A 25,348-nucleotide genomic window follows, 5' to 3' on the forward strand; every position below is an offset into this window, starting at 1 on the left:
ACACATATGAAGAAGAGTCTATCATTATGTGACATATGTCACTGGACTTTTTATATGATTTAAAGTATTTGGATTAAGTTGTTGTTCACATGTGATGAATTATACTAACATATGATTATTGTATAAATGAGATATAACCTGTTAGGTGGATGGTGAACCAAATTAGGCTATTAAGATAGCACATACACAGGTAATATAGAGAGCACAGATGGGAGCAGCGCATCCACTCACATAGCACTTTTAATTTAATTTTTCTCTGAAAAACATTTTTTGGATGCAGCAGCTATAAATACCACTTACACTATTTTTGATAGGATAGGTTTTGCGCCAGTGACACATATATTTTCACAAGGGGGGAATCTGATGTAAGGTGGTGGCCCTCTGGTGACTCTGGTGTAAGGGGAAATGCCAGGGACTTTGAGGTAAGGAAGGACTTTAACAAAAAAAAAAAAAATAATAATAATAATTGCCACATCCACACATTTGACACTGCCCTACTAATACACATTTCTGTATACTGTCCTGCTGACCTCCCATCCCCTTGCCCTTCTGACTTTTTACTGCACCCCCACATAATCTGTCTAGATCCGGCCCTGGTTTAGAAGGCAGGCTCTGTGAAATGTGTGCCTTACAGGGCATAGTGACTACCTGTCACGTGTCACAGAATTCAGGGAAGTAAGGCCTCATACACCTGATGCTTGTATAATGTTTTTTACAAGCATCAAGCACTTGGCTGTTGATTCATTTCATTAGCCAGAACAATAATTTATTCTGTCCACTGAAATGAATTAACGTTTAACGCTCAAGACCTAAACTCGCCTAACGTTAACATGCCTTTAGACGCGTTTACAAGCGTCAAATGTTTTTTTTCTGCAAAAAACCTTGCCGCTCCTGGACCCTCTGGCAGTGGGTTTCTTTTCTGCCTCTAAAAGGCCCTGCCACTAAACACTGCTAAAAGCCTATATGTACATGCAGGGGGGTTTAGAAGCAGGAAAAACTATAAAAAAAAAACCACAAAAAAAAAAAAAAAAAAAAAAAGCACTTGACATCCCTAGAAGCAGCTATAAAAACGTCCAGTCTGCATGAGGCCTGACTTAATGTGTTTGCGATCTTTATAGTAAGTTTACAAACTTCAAAATCATTCAGAATAATAGGGAGTAAACAAGAAATAAGTGAACTACAATGTATAGATAAATATAGGTTTTGAATTTTTTACCATAGATATGTGAATGCTGGACTGAAGGCACAAAGACTTGTCAGTACCTTCCACTTATTTAGAAATGAGTGCTTTTCTGAGTGACAACAACCCTTTAGAAACAAAATGGTCTATTTTAAGATAACTTTTATTTAAAAAAAAAAAAAAGTAGGAACAGTATCAATATATGTTCTATATTTACATATATACACATTAACAGGTACATAAATAAGACACAGATATTAAAGAGTGCCATATTCCATTCTGAGATGTAGAGTAAAGAAAAATATGTGGGCTGTCATTGCTAAACTCTCATAAAAATACTAGTGGTTTTTTGTGTCATGCTGATCCAATCTAAGCTCCTGGCTGAAACGAATTCTTGACGTTGCATGCATAGCATTTTCATTAGCAGGATAGCACTGGCAGCTTATGTCTCAGTACAGGTCATGCGATCAATGGAAGTCTACTTGAGTTTACAGCCATGAATGTATATGTTCCAGTGTACGTTAGTTGTGGTACATTTTCAGAAGACAGCATCGTAAAGTACCCATATATCTCTCCCAGACAGCTTGCTGCCTGAGAAAAAAAGAACAGAACAAATACAATACTTTAAACAGATATATATTTAAAATGCAAACTCATATTAACAAATCTATATATCCCATACTGTGAGTTAAAATGTATTACAGAGCTGAAAATGTCGCCTTTTCTTTTCCAAAATGTAATTTGATATCAAACTGGCGCTTGGTCATGTGACCAAAGCCAATGCATTGATCACCTGGTCTCTCCTGTAGCATCTTAGAACTGGTGTCAGAAAACTATTCACAAGTCAGACAGGATTTTAGAAGCAACATTCTATTGTCAGTCCCTCAAGATTCTCTGCAACTGCAAATGCCAGGGGGCATCATCCTGGCCTAGCCCCAAATAATGTAATTAAAAAGGGCACCGTTTCACCTCTTTTATTCACGACAAGGGACAAACATCAAGTATCTTTTTAATGACTTTAATTTTAGTCAATGTATCTGTTGTAACAAATGGTGTAACAAAGGGTATCTGCAGACTGAACTTGATGAAGCAATATTTTGGCACACAGTAATCTCCTCCCATGTGCCTGCTCCCCTCCCACCTGCCCTGCTCTCATGTGTTCATGTACCCTGCTGCCATGTAAATATGTGCGCTGCTGCCATGTACTGTGCCCTCCTGCCTCGTGTGCTGTGCTCTGCTTGCCCCCTGTACCTTGCCCTGCTGCTGCCATCCTGTACGCAGCCATCAAGTTGGACCAAGAATTGAGCATATGTGCAGAAAAAAACAAGTACAAGTTTCACATTAAATAGGTATGTTTTAATATTCTATTATTTAAGGCTATTTTAAAAAATAATTGTTATTATATCTACAGCTCACGCCAATGTTCTGTGACCTGTCGATATGAAAATTATTTCAGGGGCTCCCTGAGATTTCAGACTTTTTGCCAGGGGTTCCTCGATGGTACAAAGCTTGAGAAACGCTGCTACTTAACAGGGGTGTGAAAAGCAGAGATGCTGTCCATATCAACTAACTACATGCCTGCATTCATTTTCTGTCCTTCCTAATAAAACATGACACTTGGCATGGCTATTGGTGTTGAGAGCAACATCTGCACTTTCAAATCTTCCATTGTTGTCTACTATTCGCAATTTAAAATAGAAACTTACTGATCATAATAAGAGACCGTGCAAAAAGGAATGAAAAAAGCTCAGCACAATTTGCTGCTGCCAAGTGATCTCTGACACAGATAAGGCATATTAAGTCAAATGGCTCAATAAACTCAAGATCAACAAAGCACAGGCCTCACAGAGAGTCAAGTTAAAACATTGCATACTTCAGCATCTGTGGGTGCTGTGACGCATCTCTACTCATTACACACTAGAAGGATCCTGGAAACTGTTAGTGGAGCATGCAGTAAATACAGACATGGCTCATGATCTTTAGATGCAATTTACAGGCTGCAGGCTAGCAAAGGCCTAACAATCTGCAGAGGCAGGTAGGTTTTAATACTGCGTTTGTATACAGATATGGTCACAGGCATCAAAGAATGGAGCAAATTAGAAAGCATGATAAACAGCATGCCACCATATTTAGGGTGAAACAATCCTTTTATTCCCCAGGACCTGTCATACAGAATTATATAAGGCTGTCCCGTAGATATTAGATTGTCACTCAACTTGGTAGAAAACAGCCGGACCAGGGGACCAGGTGCCTGTCATCTGATGGTAAGTAACCATGAATAACAATGCCTTTTATTATTTGTGACTATAAAGTGGTTATAAAGGAAAAAATATTTTTTACCTTAAAGTTAAAAGTAAAGGCTTGTTTTTTTTTATACAACAAACATGTTATACTTACCTGCTCTGTGCAGCATTTTTTTTTTCACAGAGCACCCTGGATCCTCCTCTTTTTGGGTACCACGGCGGCACTCCAGGCCTCTCCCTCCTACTGAGTGCCCCCAGAGCAAGCAGCTTACTGTGGGGCACCCGAGCAATGGCGCTCCCAAGCCGCTGTTCTGCATGTCCATTCACGCACAGAGCCGCGGCTCGGTCCTGACCCCTCCCTCTCCTCATTGGCTGTGATTGACAGCAGCGGAAGCAAATGGCTCCTGCTGCTGCCTCAGCGAATGAGAAATGAGAATCCCCACGAGAGCCAAGGCTGTCGTGCACATCGCTGGATCGTGATAGAGCTCAGGTAAGTCTAAGTTGGGCTGCTGCACACAGGTTTACCTTCTTGCATAGAATGCAGGAAGGTAAAAAACCTTGAGCCTTTACAACCAATTTAATGCAATCTCACCATGAAGGTAAAAAACATTTAACATGCAGCTCCTCCCCCCTCCTCCCGACTAACTACTCACCTCAGCCTGAACTCGGTCCAACGCTGTGCACATCTGCAGCAGCAGCTCTCTTGGCTCTAGCAGGCTTGGCTAAAGGATCCTGCTGCTGTCAGTCAAAACATATGAGCAGAGACCTGGGGCGGGGCCGAGCTAGGTTGTGTGTCTGAACAGACGCAAACAGCCTGGCTCGGGATCGAGCACGCATGTGTGCCCCCATAGGCAGTGGCTTTCTATGGGGGCAGGAGCCAGGAGTGCCAGCGGGAGACCCCAGAAGTGGATCGGGGCTGCAAAATCATTGCACAGAGCAGGTAAGTAGAACATGTTTGCTATTTTAATAAAATAAAAAAGGAGGCTTTAGTATCACTTTAAATGACATAAACCTAGGAGGATGAGATTTAGTGATGTGCATGAGCTCTGTGTTTTTCACTGAACATTTTCCAGACACATACAGTATAACAGCAATATATGCAGTCATGATGTCTCAATGAACATCTATCAATCAGGTAAGGCAGATTAAAAAGAAAATTTAAAAAAAAGAAGAAACTGAAGGAAATGGCAAGAAAAAGTATAAATTGTTATGACAGAACTACCAGGAAGAAAAGACGTACGAGAAGATAGTTGTGAGGATAGGGACATGATGGAACAGGATGTAACATTGACAGCAGGGAGACCAATAAAACACTCACTTGAAGGCGTCAAGAGCACGAGCAGATGCTGTGTACTGAGTGAGAAACAGTTGAACATCCGAAAAAGCCCAGTTAGCAGCTTTACAGGGCTCTATAAACTGCATGAAAGTAAAAAAGGAAGGAAAAAGGACTGTTATTTATTACAAAGGTACCGTTTATAAACTAAATAAGAACAGGACAAAATCCAAATCAGATGTTTTATTAACACACAACACATGCAAACAGTACCAGGAAGGGGAGAAATATGGGAGCTACCATTGCTGATCCTCGTTTTAAAAGGATGCAGACACCAAAGCTGATTCCGTCTGCAGTTCCTCATAAGTCACTGACCTGGAACAAGCATGCAAGTTCTTTTTAGGGCTTGTTGACACCATAGCCCATGAGCTGTGTTATTCTACACACTAACCGCACATGTGGGAACAGTGAACAAAAAATACAATTGTTTTCTGGGTGTCCCATTTACACCATACATGTGCAAGCGTGTGCAGAAAGAAGCAGCTCAGCAGACATGTTTAGACTTTTTTGGCTTCTATCAGGTCAGTGACTTAAGCCAGTCATAGACGATTTTAACCTCAGCTGGTTCAGCAGGAACCGGCCGAGGTTTGAACCACGTATGAGCAGGCGGATTGTATCCAAGTTGACCAAATCAATCAACTTGGGTACAACCAGCCTGTTGGATTATTCAAGCGATAATGTGAAGTCGTTATAGCTGCTAGCAATGATTACTGTGTGCTCTCCCGGCTGGGAAGCCCCCCCCCCTATTGGGGGAACACAACAGTACAGAGAAAGGGATTCCCTCATCAAAATTGACTGACAACCCGCGGTTGCAGGAAAGAAAATCGCACGACCTATGGCTGGCTTTAGGAGGTATTGAAGTCAGAATCAGAGACAGCCCAGGAGCCTGAACCTTCACAGGAAACATTTGCAATCACAGCTCCTAAATTTCACACTAAATTTTAATGAAAACAATTTGTTTACTAGAGATGCTAAAATGAGCAAGAGAGGAGAGCAGTTTGGATATCTATCCTACTGTGGTTACACAAAACTTGGTGACAAGTATACAATGGAAACATGAAAACCTTCATTGAAAAAAGCTAGCTTCCAATGTGACATCGATTCTTAGCCAAGGGTATATCATGGCACTCATACTGGGAGGCACACAAGGTGCTCTATTATACCAATCCTGAAGTGGATGGTATAATAGAGGATTTAGTTTGATAAAGCACTATGTATCATAAACTGACAAGTTTTCGGTTTGAAATATACTGTTTTAAACTTTTTTTTGCATCTCCTACAGCTTCTTTGCTGCCATTTTATGGCTACATGCATGCACTCCAAAAGCAGCTGCACATCATTGCTCGGCTTGGATTTTCTGATGGTGACAATGGCAGAACATGCATGTGCAGTATATGCTGGAATACCCTCCATCAATTTCCACGACAGGGTAATAACACACAAGTGCAATTAAGGGACAGGGACAAAGTACTGTCAACCCATAACAGAAGTGCTTGCACATGAACCTTCATAGCAGGGTCACCAGGTATTCATTTTATTGAAAGCTGCAAAATTAGAAACACTGACAATTACATTGACATGTTAAGGTTTATAAAGGATTTTAGTGAATAGGTTGACTGTACATATTCTTGGTTTAGGCCAGCCCCCATCTAAGCTGTAATACTGATAAGATAACCCATAGTAGTGGGGAATTGGGGGCAGAACAGGGAGGGCCTGAGCTTACTTTAAAACGGAGTTCCACACAAAAATGGAACTTCCGCTTTTCGGAACCCTCCCCCCTCCGGTGTCACATTTGGCACCTTTCAGGGGGGAGGGGGGTGCAGATACCTGTCTAAGACAGGTATTTGCACCCACTTCCGGCATAGACTCCCATGGGAGTCTACGCCTCTTCCCGTCCCCACCGCGCTGTCTCCTGGGAACACACAGCTCCCAGGAGAATGCGGGGACCACTTGGGACGCGCAGCGCGACACGCGCATGCGCAGTAGGGAACCGGGAAGTGAAGCCGCAACGCTTCACTTCCTGATTCCCTCACCTAGGATGGCGGCGGCAGCTGCCGAGAACCGAGCGGGTTCTCGGCGTCCCCTGCCGACATCGCTGGACCCTGGAACAGGTAAGTGGCCATTTATTAAAAGTCAGCAGCTGCAGTATTTGTAGCTGCTGGCTTTTAATATTTTTTTTTTTTTTTTTGGCGGTGTGGGTGAACCCCCCCGCTTTAAGGGGCTGAAGTTGAGAATGTTCAGGTACTTTGACCAAGCCATATACATGAACAAACAATTATTGGGCCTCAAAATGTTTGAAGTGTTCTTATTTGCCACAAAAACTGGATTCTGATTCATTGTTTAATCACTTCCGAACCGCCGCACGCCGATACACGTCCTTACTTTGAAGAGGAATATCTTTGTTATGGCAGCAGCTAGCTGCCATAACCCTGGTATCGTCTTCTTCGGCCGGCGGTCCGGTTTCCGATAATAGTGGTCTCTGATTCACCACAAGATCACTTTTAATCGGTGGCGGGAGAGGGCCCCTCTGCCTCCTGCCGCACTCCGCCACTTACCGGAGCCGTCGGCAGCGGCAAGGGCGATCGGATCATCTTCCTTGCTGGGTATAGGGACGAGTATTTTTTATTACATTTTAGTGTAAATATGAGATCTGAGGTCTTTTTGACCCCAGATCTCATATTTAAGAGGTCCTGTCATGCTTTTTTTCTATTACAAGGGGTGTTTACATTCCTCGTAATAGGAAAAAAAGTGACACTTTTTTTTTTTTTTTTTTTAAAAGAACAGTGTAAAAATAAAAAATGTAAAATAAATAAGAAAAAAAATAAACATTTTTAAACCCGCCCCTTCCCGCTGAGCTCGCGTGCAGAAGCAAACGCATACATGAGTAGCGCCCGCATATGAAGACGGTGTTGAAACCATACATGAGGTATCGCCGCAATCAGTAGAGCGAGAGCAATAATTCTAGCCCTAGACCTACTCTGTAACGCAAAACATGCAACCTGTACTATTTTGTAAATGTCTCTTATGGAGATTTTTAATGGCAAAAGTTTGGCGCCATTCCACGAGTGGGCGCAATTTTGAAGCATGACATGTTGGGTATCAATTTACTCAGTGTAACATTATCTTTCACAATATAAAAAAAATGGGCTAACTTTACTGTTGTCTTTGTTTAAATTAAAAAAAAGTGTATTTTTTTCCAAAAAAAGTGCGCTTGTAAGACCGCTGCGCAAATACGGTGTGACAGAAAGTATTGCAATGACCGCCATTTTATTCTTTAGGGTGTTAGAAAAAAATGTCTAAAGTTTGGCGGTTCTAATTAATTTTCTAGCAAAAAAAAATAGGATTTTTTAAAACAGCTTACCTGTAAAATCCTTTTCTTTCGAAGGACATCACGGGACACAGAGCCACAGTGATTACTGATGGGTTATATAGGTATCACTGGTGATTGGACACTGGCACACCCTATCAGGAAGTTCAACCCCCTATATAATCCCTCCCCCTTGCAGGGATACCTCAGTTTTGTAGCCAAGCAATATAGTGTATTAGAAGAGGGGCGGGACCTCTGTGTCCCGTGATGTCCTTCGAAAGAAAAGGATTTTACAGGTAAGCTGTTTTAAAAAATCCTATTTTCTTTCTCGAACATCACGGGACACAGAGCCACAGTAATTACTGATGGGATGTCCCAGAGCAATGCTACCTGAGGGGGGGGAACCACGACCAAGTAGGGTGCAATCAGACCTGAGGACCCTGTACCGCTGCCTGCAGCACACTACGCCCAAAGGCGATATCCTCATGCCTTCTCACATCCACCTGATAGAATCTGGTGAATGTATGAACTGAAGACCAGGTTGCGGCCTTGCAGATTTGAGCCATAGAGGCCCGGTGATGCACTGCCCAAGAAGCACCAATAGCCCTTGTGGAATGTGCCCTGATCTGAAACGGAGGAATCTTCTGTTTCAAACCGTAAGCTTGAATGATCAACTGTTGAATCCATTTAGAAATGGTAGCTTTTGACGCTGCCTGTCCTCTATTGGGACCCTCTGGCAGCACAAACAAAACATCCGTCTTGCGGATCTGAGTAGTTGCCCCTAGATAGGCCTTAACTGCTCTTACTACATCCAAGGAATGTAGAGATCTCTCTTCCGGAGAACAGGGATCTGGAAAAAAGGAAGGTAGAACAATGTCTTGGTTTAAATGAAAATCAAAAACCACCTTCGGTAAAAAACTAGGATGAGGGCGTAGTACCACTCTATCCTTGTGTATAATCAAATAAGGCTCCTTACAGGAAAGAGCTGCTAATTCTGATACTCTTCTAGCAGAAGAGATGGCCACCAGAAAAATTAATTTCCTTGTCAACAAGACCAAAGGAATCTGACTTATTGGTTCAAAAGGCTGTTTCTGTAACACAGCAGGACCAAATTCAAATCCCAGGGGTTTAGGGGCGCTTTAACCGGAGGATTAAGACGCATCACCCCCTGCATAAAGTTTCGGACCAAAGAATGCGAAGCAAGTGGCCGCTGAAATAATACTGATAAAGCAGAAACCTGGCCCTTGATGGTACTCAAGGCCAGCTTCATCTCTAATCCCATTTGTAGAAAATCAAGGATTCTACCTATGACATATTTCCTGGGATGCCAACCTCTGGATTCACACCAGGTTATATAAGCCTTCCAGACTCTATGATAAATCATCCTGGAAGCTGGCTTCCTTGCATTAATCAAGGTAGATATGACAGGACCTGAGAGCCCACGACTCTTCAGAACGTGGGTCTCAATAGCCAAACCGTCAAATTTAGCGTTTGTAAGGCAGGATGGAACACTGGACCTTGAGAGAACAGGTCTGGGCGTACCGGTAGGGTCCACGGGGAACCCACCGTCATCCTTACTATTTCTGCATACCAAGTCCTTCTGGGCCAAGCGGGGGCCACCAGAAGTACCGACTTCCTTTCCTGCCTGATCCTGCGAAGGAGTCGTGGTAGTAGCAGAATAGGCGGGAATGCGTAAATCAGTGAGAACCGATGCCACGGAATCACCAACGCATCCGTCCCGCATGCAAGAGGATCTTTTGTCCTTGCCACAAATCTGTCTATCTTTTTGTTGAATCGGGATGCAAAGAGATCTACATCTGGAACCCCCCATCTTTGGCATATGGCCCAAAAGACGTCGGGATGCAGAGACCATTCCCCTGGAAGTAACTGCTGGCGACTTAGATAGTCCGCCTGCCAATTCTCTATTCCCGGGATGAAAACTGCCGATATGCATGGCACATGCATCTCTGCCCAGACTAAGATCTGGTTCACCTCTTTTTGAGCGGCTCGGCTCCGGGTGCCTCCCTGATGATTGACATAAGCCACTGCTGTGGCATTGTCGGACTGGATCCTGACCGGACAACCCTGTAGCCTGATAGTCCAGGCTTTTAGAGCTAGATGTATCGCCCGGATCTCCAGAATGTTGATGGGTAAGGTCCTCTCTGTCTTGGACCATACCCCTTGGACCGCAGCCTGTTCCAGAACTGCTCCCCAACCTGACAGACTGGCATCTGTTGTTACCACCGTCCAGGTAACTGGTAGAAAGGATTTCCCCTTCTGCAGGTTTTCGGGTATGAGCCACCAATTGAGGCTCTGACGCACCGCATGCGACAGGTGCATCGGAAAGTCTAATGCCTGAACCTTCTTCTTCCAGGTCGACAGAATACTGTGTTGCAGCATTCTTGAGTGAAACTGAGCATAGGGAACTGCTTCGAATGAAGACACCATCTTCCCTAGTAGCCTCATACAAAGGCGGACTGAGGGACCCTTCTTGGTCCTTACTGTCAGAATCAGCTCTCTCAAAGCAGTGATCTTTGCCTGGGGTAGAAATATTTTCTCCTGGCTTGTATCTATAATCAGACCTAAATACTCCAGTCTTCTTACTGGTTTTAGGAAAGACTTTTCTAAGTTGAGGATCCAACCCAGGTGTTCTAGATACCTGACCGTGGTCCTCAAGTTTCCATTCAAAGAGGCTACCGACCGGTCTATCAAGAGCAGGTCGTCTAGGTATGCTATGACAGCTATACCCTGAGCCCTTAATCTGGCCAGAGGAGGAGCCAAGATCTTTGTGAACACTCGAGGTGCAGTGGCTATCCCGAAAGGCAGAGCCACAAACTGGAAATGGCGCCCTCCTACCTCGAAGCGCAGAAACTTCTGATGAGCAGGAAAAATGGGCACATGCAGATATGCATCTCTGATGTCTATTGATGCCAGAAATTCTCCTCCCTGCAGGGTGGGAACTACTATTCGAATTGATTCCATGCGGAAGGATTGAATCCTTAGGAATCGGTTCAGATCCCTTAAGTCCAAAATGGGCCTGACATTCCCATTTGGCTTTTGGACCGTAAAAAGGTTGGAATAGAAGCCCAATCCCTGGTCCTTTGCGGGAACTATCATAATGACCTCCTGCGACAAAAGTCGCTCTAACGCTAGAAGGAGCGACTGCTTCTTCTCTGGGTCTCTGGGAACATTTGATCTGAGGAACCGAGGAGAAGGGAATTCCTGAAACTCCAGCTTGTACCCTAAGGTTACCGTGGAGACTACCCATCTGTCCTGGAAGTCCTCGTGCCAGAGCTCTGAGAACTGTCGCAGTCTTCCCCCCACTCGAGTGAGCGGGGGCGCCCCCTCATGCAGAGGTCTTAGTGTTTTGCCTAGTAGGCTTCTTTCCCCAGGACTTCTTTTGTCCCTGGGGTTGACTCTTGTCTCTGGACCCCGATGGAGGCGGCCGTCGAGACTGCCTGGAGGCTGAAGCCCCCGGCGCTGGGGAAAGAGTCCGTTTGAAAGAGGGACGCTTACTCTTCTTCTTGACAGGTAAGAGAGTGCTTTTCCCACAAGAGATTCTCTTGATATAGTTATCCAAGTCCTCTCCAAACAACCTTGCACCACGAAATGGAAACCCAGCCAGTAGCTTCTTACATGGTGCTTCGGCTGACCAATTTTTCAACCATAGGATTCTACGTATATGCACCAACCCCAGTGAAAGACGGGAGGTTTGCACGATAGAATCTCTAATGGCGTCAACCACAAAGCATAAGGCCGCTGGAAGGTTAGCAAACCCCTGGGCCTGCTGTTCAGGTAATACTTTGATGACCTGCTTAACATGGTCTCTTAAGTATTGACAGACTCCAATCGCTGCTACTGCAGGTTGGGCCACTGATCCTGCTAAGGAGAAAACATCCTTCAATAGGGATTCCATCCTTTTATCTACAGGATCCCTGAGCATCTGAGCATTGTCTACAGGACAAGTCAGGCTATTATTTACGGAGGAAATGGTGGCATCAATAGCCGGTATTCCCCACATTTTAATAACTTTTCTTCCATCGGATAAAGTGTTGAAAACTTTCTCGGCGGAAAAAAACGTTTGTCTGGGTGATCCCACTCAGAATAAATAAGCTTTTCAAGTAAAGTATGAACAGGAAAAGCATGTGCTGCTTGGAAAGGTTTCAGTGACCCCAAAGCAGAAGAGGATTCTTTAGCAGTTTCAGGTATGGGCAACTTAAATGTGGAGCGGACCAATCCAGTGAGGATCTGCACTAAGACTTTCTCCTCTTGGGAAGTCGCAGAGGGTCCCTCTCCACCTGAATCCTCCGAAGAGGAATCATCCATCCCATCCCGATCCTCTGAAATGGATTCATCTCCTTTATCCCAGAGCTCCTCTGTCTGAGGGTCTTGGGGAACAGAGGAAAGCCTAGTGCGTTTTCTTCCACTGAGTGAAGACGTAATCACGGCCATTAATCTTTCCTCTAGACCATTAATGGTTGAGGAAAAAACCTCTTGTGTAATATATACAGGGGCTAAAGTGCCAGAAGCAGGTGTAGCCCCTGACCCCGATGGCTCTCCCTGGCTAGCCGTCCCTGGCCCATCTTTAGGGGGGGGGGAGGATGCTGCCGACAGGGGGCCCTCAGAACCTGAACGAGATCCCCTAGTGTCTCTGGTTCCTGGGGTGCTTGAACCTCTTCTACCCATAGTGCAAAGCAACAAGGTGTGAGGTATACAAATGAACACTGCCCGCTGAGCGATGTAGTCTGGCTAAAAGCCTTGCTACCCAATGCTCAGTCTGGTGTTACTTCAGTAAATGCTGCCTAGGAGAATGCCTGTGTCCCACCTTACATGCGACCGTCAGCTCTGTGTCTCTCAGAAGGCTGTGTGCACCTGTACAGAGTGCCTCTAATAGCCTGCAGCTGGCCTGAGTGGGAGTCTAAGCACCTGTGCTGACGTCCCGCCCCCTCCTCTACCGCCCCCCCCCCCCTCGAGTTTTGAAAAAAAACGAGCGCTTCCCGCGCTGCCGACTCTCCTGTCATGCTTCCGGAGAAAGGCTGGGGATGGGGGGGGGGGAGGGAGGGAGGCTGGTAACAAGATCTGCCTGAACGGCTATCTTGAGAGATGGTGGCCATTAGGCCGCAGAGCCCGGGTGGTATAACCACTTTCTAGACCCCTGTGGCCCCTCTCTAGCCTGGGGGGGAACATTCAAACATGAGAAATCCCCCTTTCCACCTTACCTGTTTGCAGCCTGCTTGATACGCTGGGACATAAACAGCGATTACAACACCTGAGACAGAGTCAGCATGTGTAGGTTTGTGCTCTTGGCAGCCCCCGGTGGTCACAATAGGCATAGCATGCATTTACCTTAAAGGAGAAAAGCCACTAGAACTCAAAAATTCTGTGGAATCTCCTCTTACCTTATCCAGCCGCAGGGTGCTGTTTACACAGACCCAATCTTCACCTCTCACGGTGGGCTCCGTTTGAAAAAACCGTCAGAGACTGGGGCCCCCATCAGTAGGGGGATCCAACAGTTCTGGGACCGTAAAGCACCTCGCCAGAAATTATGAAGTTTAAAGCCATTTTCTGATCTGCGGGGTCCAGCTCTCTAAAAAGAGAAACATTACGGGTAAAACCTCGTTTCTTCGGACACGAGGCCCGGGTACCATTCAATTCGGCAATGAAAAGACACTTTGAATGGATCCGGTTCGCCTGGCTTGCCCCAGTATAGGATCTTAGGATATTCCCTTTGGAGCTCAGCACAGGACATCTTTACACGTCCATCACCTAAGACACTGGCGTAAAAACTGAGGTATCCCTGCAAGGGGGAGGGATTATATAGGGGGTTGAACTTCCTGATAGGGTGTGCCAGTGTCCAATCACCAGTGATACCTATATAACCCATCAGTAATTACTGTGGCTCTGTGTCCCGTGATGTTCGAGAAAGAAAAATGTTTTTAACTTGTAAACAACAAATCTCAGAAAGAGGCTCGGTCCTTAAGTGGTTAAATGTAGTGATAAAGAATGAAAATAAAGTCGAACTACTAAGAGTAACAAGAACAGTTCTTTGAGATACTCTGATATACAAGGTACACTGAACAAAAGTCATTGGTCAGCTCACTAACATGATCAACAAGTGCGATAAAAACGCTATCACAATAACTGATGATGAAAGTATAATAAATACTTAAAGAAATGTTATCCTGTAGGTGAACTGTGCTGAAGACAAGTAAAATGGGCTATTAACCCTACAGCTGCTTCCTTCAGTACTCCATACAAGTCACCTCTTGGCGCTTCAATCAACAGCCAAAACTGATCAGTACTTCTGTCTGCACATTTGAAATCATAATAAATAAAATGGCTACTTGCTGGTTGCAGCTTATATCTCAATCCCCAAAGGTTGAGCAACAGAATTATCTTTGCTTTAACCACAAACACAAAATTACAGAAATAAACAGTGCACAGTCTTCCTCTGAACATGTAAACTTATGGAAAACAAATCTGTTAAAAAAGTTATGATAAATTTTGCACAAGCATTTCAAGACAAATTACACGTTATAAACATCAGAGTGGGCTATAAAGACAGGCGCAAGTGGCAGGAAACGTGTGAATACCTTTTCCACAAGATCAATGAAGAAGTCTCTAACATCCTTATTATGAGTGAGGCTGGTTCCAATATTCACCAAAGCGCGAGAAAGTGTCTGTAAAAAATAAATAAATAAATAATATATATATATATATGAATTAGAGGCCTATACTGTGCATGCTTGCTACATTTTTATAGACAGCTGGGCTCATTTACTGAAGACTAGAGCAGAACAAAACAGGATTATTCTATTCAGAACCAGTCATATTTCATCATTTTATATACTCTACAAAATAAAAAATGTGTACTTGCCAAAAAGTCCTCAGGCACCATTGTCGCTACACTAAGTGCCTTTTGTTTTGTTTTTTCAGGTGCTAAGGTGTCTAAAGTATAGCCCACACTAGTATGCAAATACAAATTACATTTTTTGGTTGACATTGCTTACTTTTGGCTGATAATGTGGACTCAAGTTCCTCCACCCCAAACTCGCTCATCCATGTCTTTATGGACCTTGCTTTGTGTACTGGTCCAAATCATTTGGTTAAGGGGGGATTATGGTGTGGGATTGTTGTTCAGGGGTTGGGCCTGGCCCCTTTAGTTCCAGTGAAGGGAACTCTTAAGGCGGCAACATACCAAGATATTTTGGACAATTTCATGCTCCCAACTTTGTGGGAACAGTTTTGGGATGGCCCTTCCTGTTCCAACATGACTGCACACCAGTGCACAAAGCAAGGTCCATAAAGACATGGATGGGCGAGTTTGGGGTGGAGGAACTTTACTGGCCTGCACAGAGTCCTGACCTCAACCCGAGCGATCACCTTTGGGATGAATTAGAGCGGAGACTGCAAGCCAGGCCTTCTCGTCCAAATCAGTGCCTGACTTCACAAATGCGCTTCTGGAAGAATGATCTAACCTTCCCATAGACACACCCCTAAACCTTGTGGACAGCCTTCCCAAAAGAGTTGAAGCCGTTATAGCTGCAAATGGGCCAACTCAGTATTGAACCCAACGGACTAAGACTGGGATGCCATTAAAGTTCATGTGCGTGTAAAGGCAGGCGTCCTAATAATTTTGGTAATATATATATATATATATATATATATATATATATATATATATATATATATATATATATATATATATATATATATATATATATATATGATCTGAAGAAGGACGGAAGCTTGTGAGCCCGAAATGCAATGAACTTACACATCATGTAACGTTTGTTTGAACTTTGGTTCAAGAAAGACATTTTAAGTGCAGGGATCCTCTGGACTTAAATTAGGGTTGCACCAATACCAGTTTTTTAAGACCGAGTACCGATACTTCTCCTCAAGTACTCGCCAATACCAATTACAATTACCGATACCTACTTTTACAGTTTTTTTCTTTTTTTTTTTTACATTTTTATAACTTTTACTTTTTCTTGGTGGAGAGGTGTGTGTGTGTGTGGGGGGGTGTTATTGTTTAGGGTTTAGAGGTGGGTTATTCTTTAGGGTGGAGAGGTGGGGAGGGGGTGTTATTGTTTAGGGTGGAGAGGTGTTATTGTTTTATAAGGGGGGGGGGGGGTATTTGGGAACCCACACATTGCCAATCCCTGCACTATAAAACCCAGCAGACCTGCCATCCCCCTCCAAGAAACTCCTGCAGGAGCAAAGCCTGGCTCAGTGCAGGACACACTACTCACCAGGCAGATCAGTCAACCAGCAGCCGCCTGCAGAGGAGCCAGGGGAGGAGAATCACATCGCCGGAGGACACAAAAAACGGAGCCAAGGCGGGGGTGGGGGGTGGGGGTCAGAGCCGGCGTGGGAGGGGCCACGGCCACTGCAGGGAAGGGAAATCCTACTGACAGCTGAAACGTCGTCGGTTGTTAAGGATGCAGTGGCCCTGCTCCTTAATAACCAATGATTGTCTGCATTCTGTTGTATACACTTCATCCGTCAGCGGGGGGAATCCCACTGACAGATGAAAGAGCCGAACATGAAGGTATTGGTTTCAGGTATCGGCACATTTGCACGAGTAACGATACCCAGAGAGAGCCAGGAAAAGTCCTGTTCGGGGTTTATACATCTCCCAGGCTCCTCTCATACACGTTCGGGGATCTCTGATCCATGGTCCAGTTCAGGTCTTGGTTCTCTCCCCCAGGCTAATTTAAGCTCACCTGAGCAGACAGCCTTTGCTCTTGGCCTGGGATACTCAGACAACTTCTGTGTAGGAGAGCAAAAAGGTATGTGGAAGCTGACAAGCTGTAGGCTTGCTCAGCCTGGTAGTTAGGAACTGTAAATATTGTTTAGTTAGTGCCGAGACACGGCTAGGTTTTGTTTTGGCTATTTTTGTTCCTATTTGTTTTTTTTGGAACACTGTACAGCACCTGTATATATCACCAATAAACACCGCACTGTTTGTCACTATTTCACTGGATTTGGTATCTGTGCTTGAAAGACTGCACATCCCAGGGAGCTTTGTACCTGCTACCTGTCCCCCAGGTTAATATATATATACATACATACACATACACGCACACACAGTTGTGCTCATAAGTTTACATACCCTGGCAGAATTTATGATTTTATTGCCTCCTTTAACATCAATGACAGCTTGAAGTCTTTTGTGGTATTTGTGGATGAGGCTCTTTATCTTCTCAGATGGTAAAGCTGCGCATTCCTCTTGGCAAAAAGCCTCCAGTTCCTGTAAATTCTTGGGCTATCTTGCATGAACTGCACATTTTAGATCTTTTTAGATGGCCACTCCAGAAGCTTCACTTTGTTCTGCTGTGTTTTTGATCATTGTCATGTTGGAATGTCCAAGTACGTCCCATGCGCAGCTTCCTGGCTGATGGATGCAAATGTTCCTCCAGTATTCTTTGACAACATACTGCATTCATCTTGCCATCAATTTTGACCAAATTTCCTGTGCCTTTGTAGCTCACACATCCCAAAAACATCAGCGATCCACCTCCGTGTTGGATTGGTGTAACTTTCATCAGCTTGTTGACTCCTCTCCAAATGTAGTGTTTATGGTTGTGGACAAAAAGCTACATTTTGGTCTCATCACTCCAAATTAACTTTGTGCCAGAAGGTTTGAGGCTTGTCTCTGTGCTGTTTGGTGTATTGTAAGCAGGATACATTTGTGTAGTAATGGCTTTCTTCTGGCGACTCGACCATGCAGCCCATCTTTCTTCAAGTGCTCCTTATTGTGCATCTTGAAACAGCCACACCTCATGTTTTCAGAGTCCTGTATTTCACCTGAGATTATTTGTGGGTTTTTCTTGGCATCCCGGACAATTTTCCTGGTTGTTGTGGCTGAAATCAGTTGGTCTACCTGAACGTGGTTTGGTTTCAATAGAACCCCTCATTTTCCACTTCTTGATTAGAGTTTGAACACTGCTGATAGGCAATTCCTTGGATACCTTTTTATATCCCTTTCCTGTTTTATACAGTTACCTTTTCCCGCAGATCCTTTGACAATTCTTTTGCTTTCCCCATAACTCAGAATCCAGAAATGTCAATGCAGCACTGGATGAAAGATGCAAGGGTCTGTCAGGAGTGCAGAAACTCATCGACCTTTTATACACACACACTAATTACAAGCAAACAGATCGCAGGTGAGGATGGTCATCTTTAATAGCCATTCAAACCCCTTTGTGTCAACTTGTGTGCATGTTATCAGGCCAAAATCACCAGGGTATGTAAACTTTTGATCAGGGTCATTTGGGTAGTCTCTGTTGCCATTATGATTTAAATGAGGAAACACAGTTGGTTGATAACAAATGGCTTCGGCCAAACACTAACCATGAGTGAAAGAAATGTTTTTGTGTTATCAGTCATATTCTCTGAAAAATGGCCAAGAAATCATAAATAATCCTGCCAAGGTATGTAAACTTATGAGCACAAAACTGTAAATATATATAAAATGTTTTTGCTTACCTTAAAATTTGCTTCCATTTCATGAAACACGCCAATTTTTCCTCTTAAAGATGTACATACCAAGCTGGAAAGAAAAAGTAAAAAGTAAATTAACTTTACTGCCAGCTTCACATAATAGGTTTTAGCAGCTCTGTATTAGTGTAACCAACAAGCTAACCAAAGGATGGCCTCCTCTTACATGGAAACACATAGTAGTAGTCTGTATGGAGGACATGGACACTCCTTATATGCCTGAAGCATGCTGCTATTGCCCATCTATTGAAGCACTTCAAGCTGAACGAAAGATAAAAATAACTACCAGTTCCAGCGGTCCAGTGCCCGCAAAGTTCCTTACTGGCATCAGCATTTTCTCCCTGGCTTCTTCCATGTAACAGTCTTCGAACAGGGGATTGTGAACAGGCAGGTATGTATTTTATTGCAGAAGAGACAGTGCATGTCTCCTTTGTAATAAAAGCCCTATTAGGCTACAGCATATTATACATTGGGGTCAATTTACTAAGAGTTAAATAACGGAAAATAAAATGCAGTAAAATAACGCATGCTGTAAATCAGTTGTGAAAGTTCAATTCACTAAGAATTTAGCGTTAAATAACGAATGCGGTATTTTACACGTTTGTTATTTTTCTTTTGTAAAAAAATATTTTTTAGTTGAACATTTTTTACAGTAATCTGTATTTGGAGGCTGAAATTTGAACTACCTTCTCAAAATTTAGGTCTCCTGATACTTGGTAACCCATGTGGAACTCTGTTGCCTGAAAATAGCTGTTAAGCTGTGGTCACTTCTAGCTGGAGTAGTTGTCATGGTTGACATACTCCATTGTTGCCCCTTTGTAAACGTTTACTTTAAAAAATAAATAAATAATTATTTCTTTTTTAAAAAGTTCTTAACCACTTCAATACCGGGCCTATTCTGGCACTTCTCTCCTACATGTAAAAATCATAATTTTTTTGCTAGAAAATTACTCAGAACCCCCAAACATTATATTTTTTTTTAGCAGACACCCTAGGGAATAAAATGGTGGTCACTGCAACTTTTTATCGGTATTTGCGCAATAATTTTTCAAACGCCTTTTTTTTGGAAAAAAAAAAAACGGTTTCATGAATGAAAAAATAACGAAACAGTAAAGTTAGCCCAATTTTTTTGTATAATGTGAAAGATGATGTTACGCCGAGTAAATAGATACCCAATATGTCACGCTTTAAAATTGCGCACACTTATAGAATGGGGCCAAACTTCGGTACTTAAAAATCTCCATACGCGACGCTTTGAAAATTTTTACAGGTTACCAGTTTAGAGTTAGAGGAGTTCAAGTGCTAGAATTGTTGCACATGCTCTAACGCACGCGGCGATACCTCACATGCGTGGTTTGAACAGCATTTACATAGGTGGGCGGGACTTACATGTGAATTCGCTTCTGAACGCAAACTACCGGGGACAGGGGCGTTTTAAATTTTTTCTATTTTTTTTTACTTTTACTTATTTTTTTTAATTTTATTTTTTTATCACTTTTATTCCTATTACAAGGAATGTAAACATCCCTTGTAATAGGAATCTATTGTGACAGGTCCTCTTTTTGGAGAGATGCGGGGTAAATAAGACCTCATTGTTCCTAGGAGCACTGACTGTTTTTATGAAAAGTAAGTTTTAAGCCCATAAAAAACAAAGTGCCACTCAATCATTGATTTTACAGCAAGTACAAAAAGACCCACAATATGTCATCAACAGAAGAAAACACTGGAGCAAGCCTCCAGGAACATTAGACAAAAACCAGGCTTGCAAAACCCAAGCCTTATACTCCCAACCCTTAAGCTTCAGGGAAAGAATGTATGTGATTAGATGGAGGCTGCCTAGCCAGACAACCAATCGTGCTAAATGAGATGTCCACGAATCATAGCCTATAAGTATTGTGAAGCGACGCAAAAAGTAAAATCTCACAAAAGTTAGCCTGACTTACAGTAGTAGGGTGAACAAGAGGTACCCAAGCAAGTGTAGGCAGAATTGAAAAGGTATACAGAAAACCCCAGACATGTGAAAAATGGCACCAGAGAAAAATGAGGAAGAACAAATAATCAAATGATGATCGAATAGCTCTGCATGACCTGCCTAGCCTCGAACATGAAACATGGTTCTAGCATTCTAGCTACCCACAACAGACACCTGCAAGGCCCTATTTTGGAAAACCTTGTAGGTGTTTGGCCCGTCTGAATGTAGCCAAGTGCAAGGATCCAAAACAACAACTCTTCAGAGGGGGTCGTATTAGCATCCCACAACAGAAATGGCCAAGAGAGGGCACTAGGGTGAATACAAGGGCCAGTGCTCTGAGAGGTAGTAGGTGCCTATGAAGAATGCCAAAAAGTAAAGTAAGGGATAGCCATAGCTGGTCCTGGATGGCATTAGAAGTTAGCAAGTCCCTCTGGACAAGAAGGATGCTAAAAGGTAAAATATGTAACGTGGGAATTAAGAGAAACCAAAGACAGTGGATTCTCCTAAAGAAGGACGTGTGTGTGTAGACAGGGTACAACACTTTGGGAACCCATGACCTTGCTCACCATGGTATCAAGATCAGGGACAAACAGACATCATTCAAGATCAATTGGAGACTCACTGAATGAAACCATGCAGCCCGAGTGCTCTGTGCACATGTATGGACATCAGTCCCATGCAAGACACAAGTTTGGATGCTCATATTAAGACATTACAAATGAAGCACAAAGCTCCAGACATTTCCACCATGAAACAGGGACCTACTCAATGGCAAATGGATCCTTTTCCAGGCAAACCATCCATTCTCACATGGTTTACAGATTATTGTAAGCGTCAAAATGGGATAGCAGGCAAGAACAGTCAGTTTGAACAAGGATTTTAAGGACCATTCGGTTACTAGTATACCAATGGTGGGAACAGAACACAGATTTACAAATTCCCTCTCAAAAGTTCAAATACACACTAAAGTGAGGTCCAGGACCAATAACAAGTTTGAAACAACACCCATGTAAATCTGATGCGACTGCAGTGCCTTAAAAAAGTCTCTGGAACTGCTGGGAGTCAGAGATGGTAACACAGGTCAATGGTCCAGCCTGATATAATGACTCAGTAGGTTCAGAGACCGCCTCTGCAGGGAAAGCTCCTGAGTGGACACAGTAGGTCCCAGTGGATATGGGTCAGGACTCAGCCTTGCCTGACAGAGCTGAGGAAGATTCTGATGATGACTAACAAGGGTTCCAGATTACAAGCACTAGTTCCTTCTGAGAGAAAATGCCCCAGAATCACTAGGGTAGATTGGGCTCACTCGTGGCAGCAGGACTGTCCCCTCTTTGTCTTAGCGAGGACATACTGCGCCCACACAACAGTAATGCAAATGGACCTCAGGTACTTGGGCAGCTGGTGCTAATGAGGATTTAAAGTGGCTGGAGGAGACCACTGTGGCTAAGCAGTAGAAACAAAATGGATCCCTTAGCCTTAAAAAGGATAAGTTCGGGGGGGGCGCGTGTCTCAGCTATGGAGGAGTGAGGACGTGCATCGCCTCAGCTCCGTACCACCGCTGCACACAGCATAGCTCCGGAGGGGGATCCTTACCTTCAACGGCTCCTTCAATGCCCCAGCGATTGCAGCCTTCCTCCCAGCCATCATGGACCGATCGCTCGCGGCAGGGACAGCTGGAATCTTACTTCCCCTGGACCCGTGAACAAGGTCGCGAGGCTTCCAAGATGGTGCAGACCGGGAAGGCCCAGAAGGCCGCAAAATCCTCCCCAGTTTGCCTCAGCTCAGCCTCAGAAGAATGCAGCTTCCCCAGTCCCCTCCCCAGGGTCGGTTGAGTGAATCAGCCCCTCCTTCCTCCCCTGCCTCTCCAGGTAGAAGCCCTGAAGTGCCTGACTTCCTCGGGGATGAGGACATCAGACGCCATATTTTGTCCCTCCCCACCAGAGAGGACCTGAAGCGCTTCACTAGCAGGGTAGAGAAAGCCTTTACAGAGGACATTGCACAGCTCAAGGCTGACACCTCACACCTGGGCGCCAGAGTAGAATCCTTAGGAGGAGAGAATCGAGGAAGCTCTCTCTGTCATTGTTATGCTACAGTCTAAATGCCTCATGCAGGATCAGCAGATTGATACCTTACTATGTCAATTGGATGATCTGGAAAATCGCAGTCAGAGGGCAAATTTTAGGATCCAGGGTCTGCCAGAAGCCACAGCTTCCAGGGATATTATCCCCACACTGGTGGACATCTTTAGGGAAATACTTAAACTATCAGCCTCTGCTTCCATCGAGATAGATCGCGCACATAGAGCACTCAGACCCCCATCTCAAGATGTGGACAATCCCAGAGATACCATTTGTAAGCTTGGCGAGTTCACGCTTAAAGACCGCATCATGCAAAAAATGTGTGGCAAGCCCTTTTTTGATTTTGATGGATTTCTATCAGGATATCTCCAGACGCACCCTCATGCAGTGCAGAGCACTCCGCCCCCTCTTGATCCAGGAAGCAGGACCGACATACCGCTGGGGTTTTCCCTTCTTCTTACAGGTGACTAAAGATGGCAAGCAGGTCACCCTACGTACCAAAGATGACCTCCCACACTTCCTATCTACTCTCGGTGAGTCTAGATGCTGTGGATTTCCCAGATTGGAGAGGACCGTCTGACGTACCTGCAATACAGCTTCCCCAACCATGGTTGGCAACCAAACGCAAAAATCACAAGAGAGACAGACAGCACCCGGCTCCTGATACCTTGTCGGGTCCCTCTACTTCCAGAGACTGACAGAGCAGGCTCTCCTGGACACCACGGTGGTATCCGAGATCTTTTGCTGTGGGGCGACCCTGCTCCCCTACACATAACCCCCTTCCTAGACTGTCCCACTTAATCTTACATTACTTCACCACTGCCGAGATGGCTCCAGATAGAGCCTGTGTCTACCCAAGACACATGCAACCCTGTTCATGGTTTATTATCTGATATACATTGTTGATATTGCCCCTGGGCTATCTTTAAGGTGGGGCAAACAGAGCAACTAACAACCAGTCAGTAAGTAGTAATGATATGCTGTAACCTCTGACAAACAATTGCAATTGCTGTCTGATCTACTGCAGTAAACTGATTCTGAGTCTACCTGCTATTTATTGTATGTCTCAGAGCAGGTGGAGAGAGAAATTGCATAGTGGGGGCCGGGGGGGTTAGGTGGTGGTCTTTGGTGTTGGACCAGTTGGGGGCCCAGGAAAATGTTTGCCCTGGGTACAATCGATATTAAAGATGGCCCTAGTTATATTAAAGATAGTAACAAAAGGGGGGGTTTTCCGGCGCTCCGCAACATGCGAAGTCTAAGGTAAATAGTACAATGGTAGCTATAATAGCACATTAAAATAAGGCAGGTAAATTCTAGAATGAGGAGGCAGCCATCCTCAGAGGGTGTCCATTACCTCTGTTGATAATCAATGTTGAAAAAAGGAGGGGTGTGGAGGCGCCAACTGTGGTAGCTTGTTTATGCAAAAATAAAAGTTAGTGTAACAATTACACTTACTGGTTCGCAGGGTGGAGGCGTTTCTTTGAGATGGAAAAGTGTCCTGGGATGTGCTGTTATCTTGTTTCCGGCTCGGATTTCATTCCTTCAGGCGTCTGGGTGTGGAGTCTGTACAGAGGCTGAACCACTGCATCCAGTGCATGGAAAGCTCCACGCTGACCACTCTGGAGTGCAGAAGAGGAAATGACGTCACTGATGCACGGCAAACGTCCAGGCTGGTGTTGGGGATAATGCAGGGATAGTACAGGCTACGCGCTCGGGGCTCACAGCTCCTTCTACTGGCCTTTTTGCTCCCTGGAGGAGAGCAGCTTGAATATATAGTTCCCTGGAGGCCTCCACTTTGGTGTCCGTTTATGAAGCAGTGATCAGCGGTGATCCCGAGGATCACCGCTGATCACAGTCCATAAACAGTTTATGAAACAGTGATAATCGGGGGAGAACGTGTTTGAACTTGTTCTCCCGCCGATTATCTCTACACATGGAGAATCCTCATTGAATGACACAGTAACGGCCAGTTTATGAAGCGGTGATCTCACCGCTTCACTGGCGATCTGTGTCAGAATTCACACTCCCAGGTTCACCAGCTCAGAGGTGGTGAATCGGGGAGTGAAGAGGAAATCTGGGGGGATCTGAGGGGGAAGGAGGAAGATTTTTAACTTCCTTCTACCTCGTTCAGACCCCCCAACACTGTAAGCATGTCCCCCTGTCATATTTATGTGTATACATATATATACATATATACATATAATGTGTATATGTATATATATATATCATGTGTGTGTATATACATGTATATATAGTGTGTGTGTGTGTATACATATGTGTATAATGTAGGGGGACACATTATTTTATTAACATTAATCCATGCGCCGTTGAGCGGTGATAATTTATCACTGCTTGATAAACTGACATTTGGTACTATAATCTCGTAAAGTCTCACGAGATTCCAGTATCAGGGGCCGTTCTCCACTATTTGAAGCATTTGTAGATCTCTTCACTCCTCCAAAGGTGAAGTGATCCACACCGCTTCATAAACTGCACACAGAGGAGAAAAATCTTCACTGTGAATGCCGGAGAACGAAGCAGTGAATAGATTTCACTGCTTCATAAACGGACACCTATATATTCAAGCTGCTCTCCTCCAGGGAGCAAAAAGTCTTGCTTCTATGCCGTGAACACATCCAAACCATCACCTGGATCCAAGGTCCAGACAGCAGGAGAGGAGAGGTACAGATACCAGCCACCATGGAAGAGGAATTCAGAAGGAGGTTGCG

The 25,348-nt window shown here is 44.2% G+C and overlaps 1 protein-coding gene across 1 annotated transcript in view; it reads right to left on the reverse strand.

Moving 5' to 3' along the window:
- Positions 1–1,325: 1,325 nt before the first annotated feature.
- FIBP (FGF1 intracellular binding protein) overlaps positions 1,326–25,348 on the reverse strand; it is a 68,214-nt gene continuing 44,191 nt past the window's right edge. The window contains exons 8-11 of the mRNA XM_073605265.1: positions 18,558–18,621; positions 14,657–14,743; positions 4,742–4,839; positions 1,326–1,771 (exon numbers count right to left, since the gene is read on the reverse strand). Of these exons, the coding sequence (XP_073461366.1) occupies positions 1,702–1,771; positions 4,742–4,839; positions 14,657–14,743; positions 18,558–18,621 (319 nt within the window). The 3' untranslated portion in view covers positions 1,326–1,701. The remainder of the gene's footprint in view (positions 1,772–4,741; positions 4,840–14,656; positions 14,744–18,557; positions 18,622–25,348) is intronic.

Source organism: Aquarana catesbeiana, linkage group LG11 (genome assembly GCF_042186555.1).
Source record: "Aquarana catesbeiana isolate 2022-GZ linkage group LG11, ASM4218655v1, whole genome shotgun sequence".
Classification (NCBI taxonomy): Eukaryota; Metazoa; Chordata; class Amphibia; order Anura; family Ranidae; genus Aquarana; species Aquarana catesbeiana.